This window comes from Plectropomus leopardus, unplaced genomic scaffold (assembly GCF_008729295.1).
Source record: "Plectropomus leopardus isolate mb unplaced genomic scaffold, YSFRI_Pleo_2.0 unplaced_scaffold19087, whole genome shotgun sequence".
Taxonomy (NCBI): domain Eukaryota; kingdom Metazoa; phylum Chordata; class Actinopteri; order Perciformes; family Serranidae; genus Plectropomus; species Plectropomus leopardus.
Window position 1 is genome coordinate 384 of NW_024620593.1, and position 2,198 is coordinate 2,581.

General features: G+C 42.0%; 1 protein-coding gene across 1 annotated transcript; it reads left to right on the forward strand.

Annotated features, from left to right (window-relative positions):
- The first annotated feature begins 228 nt into the window (after positions 1 to 228).
- Positions 229 to 2,156, forward strand: LOC121965215 (peptidyl-prolyl cis-trans isomerase B-like). The gene is made up of 2 exons (XM_042515373.1): positions 229 to 455; positions 1,914 to 2,156. The coding sequence occupies exons 1-2, from the start codon at positions 321 to 323 to the stop codon at positions 2,139 to 2,141; spliced, it is 363 nt and encodes a 120-aa protein (XP_042371307.1). The 5' UTR covers positions 229 to 320; the 3' UTR covers positions 2,142 to 2,156.
- The last annotated feature ends 42 nt before the right edge of the window (positions 2,157 to 2,198 follow it).

Consider the following 2,198-nt stretch of genomic DNA (forward strand, 5'->3'; position numbering starts at 1 on the left):
AATCAACTTAAAATCATATGGGACCTCACCGTTTATTCTACACGTGGATGTATTGTACGTAAGGAATGCTGGATCTCAGACTGAGCGGTGTTTACGCGGCTGCACCTGATTGGCTGAATCGCTCCGGTACGGGAACCAATCAGAGCGCGGTGCGTCTGCGCGCTGGGCTGCTGGCCCCGCCCCTGAAGTCGTGGAGGCAGCAGCAGCCTGGAGCGGCCGCCGCTGCAGTCTCCACCCCGGATACCACTCTCCTTCCCCCGGCTCTTATAAAGCAAGCAAGACTTTCAGGCCGCTCTTCGGGCTGTCTTTTCTTCTTGTTGATGGTTAGACTCTGTGAGAGAAGGATGAAGTTCCTTGTGGCCGTTACAGTCATTGTGGGATCGCTGATTTTTCTCGCTTTCCCCAATGGCTCATCTGCTGACGAGAAGAAGAAAGGCCCCAAAGTAACTGCAAAGGTAGGTGCTATGTTAGCTTGATAGCTAGCTTGCTGTGCTAGTGGGTCGTGTAGGAAAAAAAATCAGAGCTCAACGCTAACCGTTAGCAGCAGACCGCTGAGCCACGTCAACGCAAACTAGCCTCAGGCGGTTAATCCTTTTGCTAAAAACCGGAATTATCAGCTAGCTTGTTTAGCTAGCAAACGGCTGGGTATTATGACTAATAGTAGCGTTGTAATTGAGGACATTTCCGTTAGACGGAAAACTGAATGACATATGCATGCTTTTGCTCCTGGCTAATCTGAGTGGAGCTAACTGTCGAAGCTAATACTTCGGCCTTTACGTCAACTGACGGGTTTTACTAATGTACCGATGATCCATTTTAGCTTCATTTGTCGTTTCATGCTTCTATGATTGATTATTCTTTGTGTAGCCATCACTCGGCTGCAGCTCTCCGAGGCTCAGTGAGGTGTTATTATGTCTGGCCTTGTTGTGTCTGGGTGCAGCAGGGCAGGTTTGTCCACGTCTACGGTTATAAGGAAACTGTGAAATGGTCATTAGCTGACCCGCAGGCCCTTTACCTTCAAATGTTCCCCAGTGCAAAACTGTGCATCACTGACAAGCCCAAACCAAAGCATTTTTATGAATACATGTTTGTAAAAAAAAAAGGAGAAAAAAAATGCTGTCTTCACCACGAATCGTTTTTTTATTTTGTACTGCAAACGACGAGCTATTGATTAAATTTGAAGAGACTGTCCAGATTCAATTGACAAAAAACAGTTTGCCACTTAAATTTAACAGTCATGCTCACAGTTAACTGAATAAATGTAGACGTTTCAATTTTTAAAAAAGTAGAGCTTTATCTATATGGTTTTACACAATAAGCAATCACACATACACAACAACTTGCACACATGCACCCATACATTTATGCTCACACCATACATCATACATACAACAACATCCATTAAAACCACAATATACAACACTAAAAAACATACAACAGAAGAACCCTGATGGCTCAATTTATTCTATTTATGTTTGGTTTTGTGCCTGTAATTTTATAAGAGCACAGAAGAGAAAGTAAGAATATTCAGATTAAAATTTCATTGCTCTCATGTCACATTATAACCCTGAAAAACTTGCGTCAACATGTCTCTTTAAGATCACATCACATGGAAATGGCTGCAGGCAAACTTCTCAACAAAGAAAGACCTGATTACAGCACTCCATGAATTAAACTGTGTTGTTTCTGACCTTTACATTAACACTGATATGAGTAATGTATGCAACACTGTAAAGGAAGAATGCATTATATATTTCACCCGTAAAAAGAACCTGCTTGTACAATTATGTCCACCCACCCATTTTTGTTATGGTGTATCAGTGTATGTGTATCGGTAAAAGTGTAAAGATTTTTGCCACAGAATCAAAGATATTTGAGTGTAAAATAACTTCATCATTCAAACTCTGTTTTAGGTGTACTTTGACATGAAAATTGGAGAGGAAGACGTTGGAAGAATTGTCATCGGGGTGTTTGGGAAAACTGTACCCAAAACTGTCGACAACTTTGTCGCTTTGGCGACAGGAGAGGTGAGAACATCACGGTTCATGATGTATGCTCAAAGTGCAACAGTCTGCAGAGAGTTGGTGTGTTTTTGGCCTCGTACTCACCACTTTCACAACTGCAGATATAAACTAAACTGACACGCATTTAGAGACTCATTCCTTTGTTTTTACACAGTTATAAGAGCATAGGAGAGG

Bases quoted from the DNA above. Each gene is read 5' to 3' on its own strand.
- LOC121965215 (XM_042515373.1), top strand. From the start codon at position 321: ATGGTTAGACTCTGTGAGAGAAGGATGAAGTTCCTTGTGGCCGTTACA. The intron at 456-1,913 runs GTAGGTGCTATG...ACTCTGTTTTAG, and splicing joins GCCCCAAAGTAACTGCAAAG to GTGTACTTTGACATGAAAAT.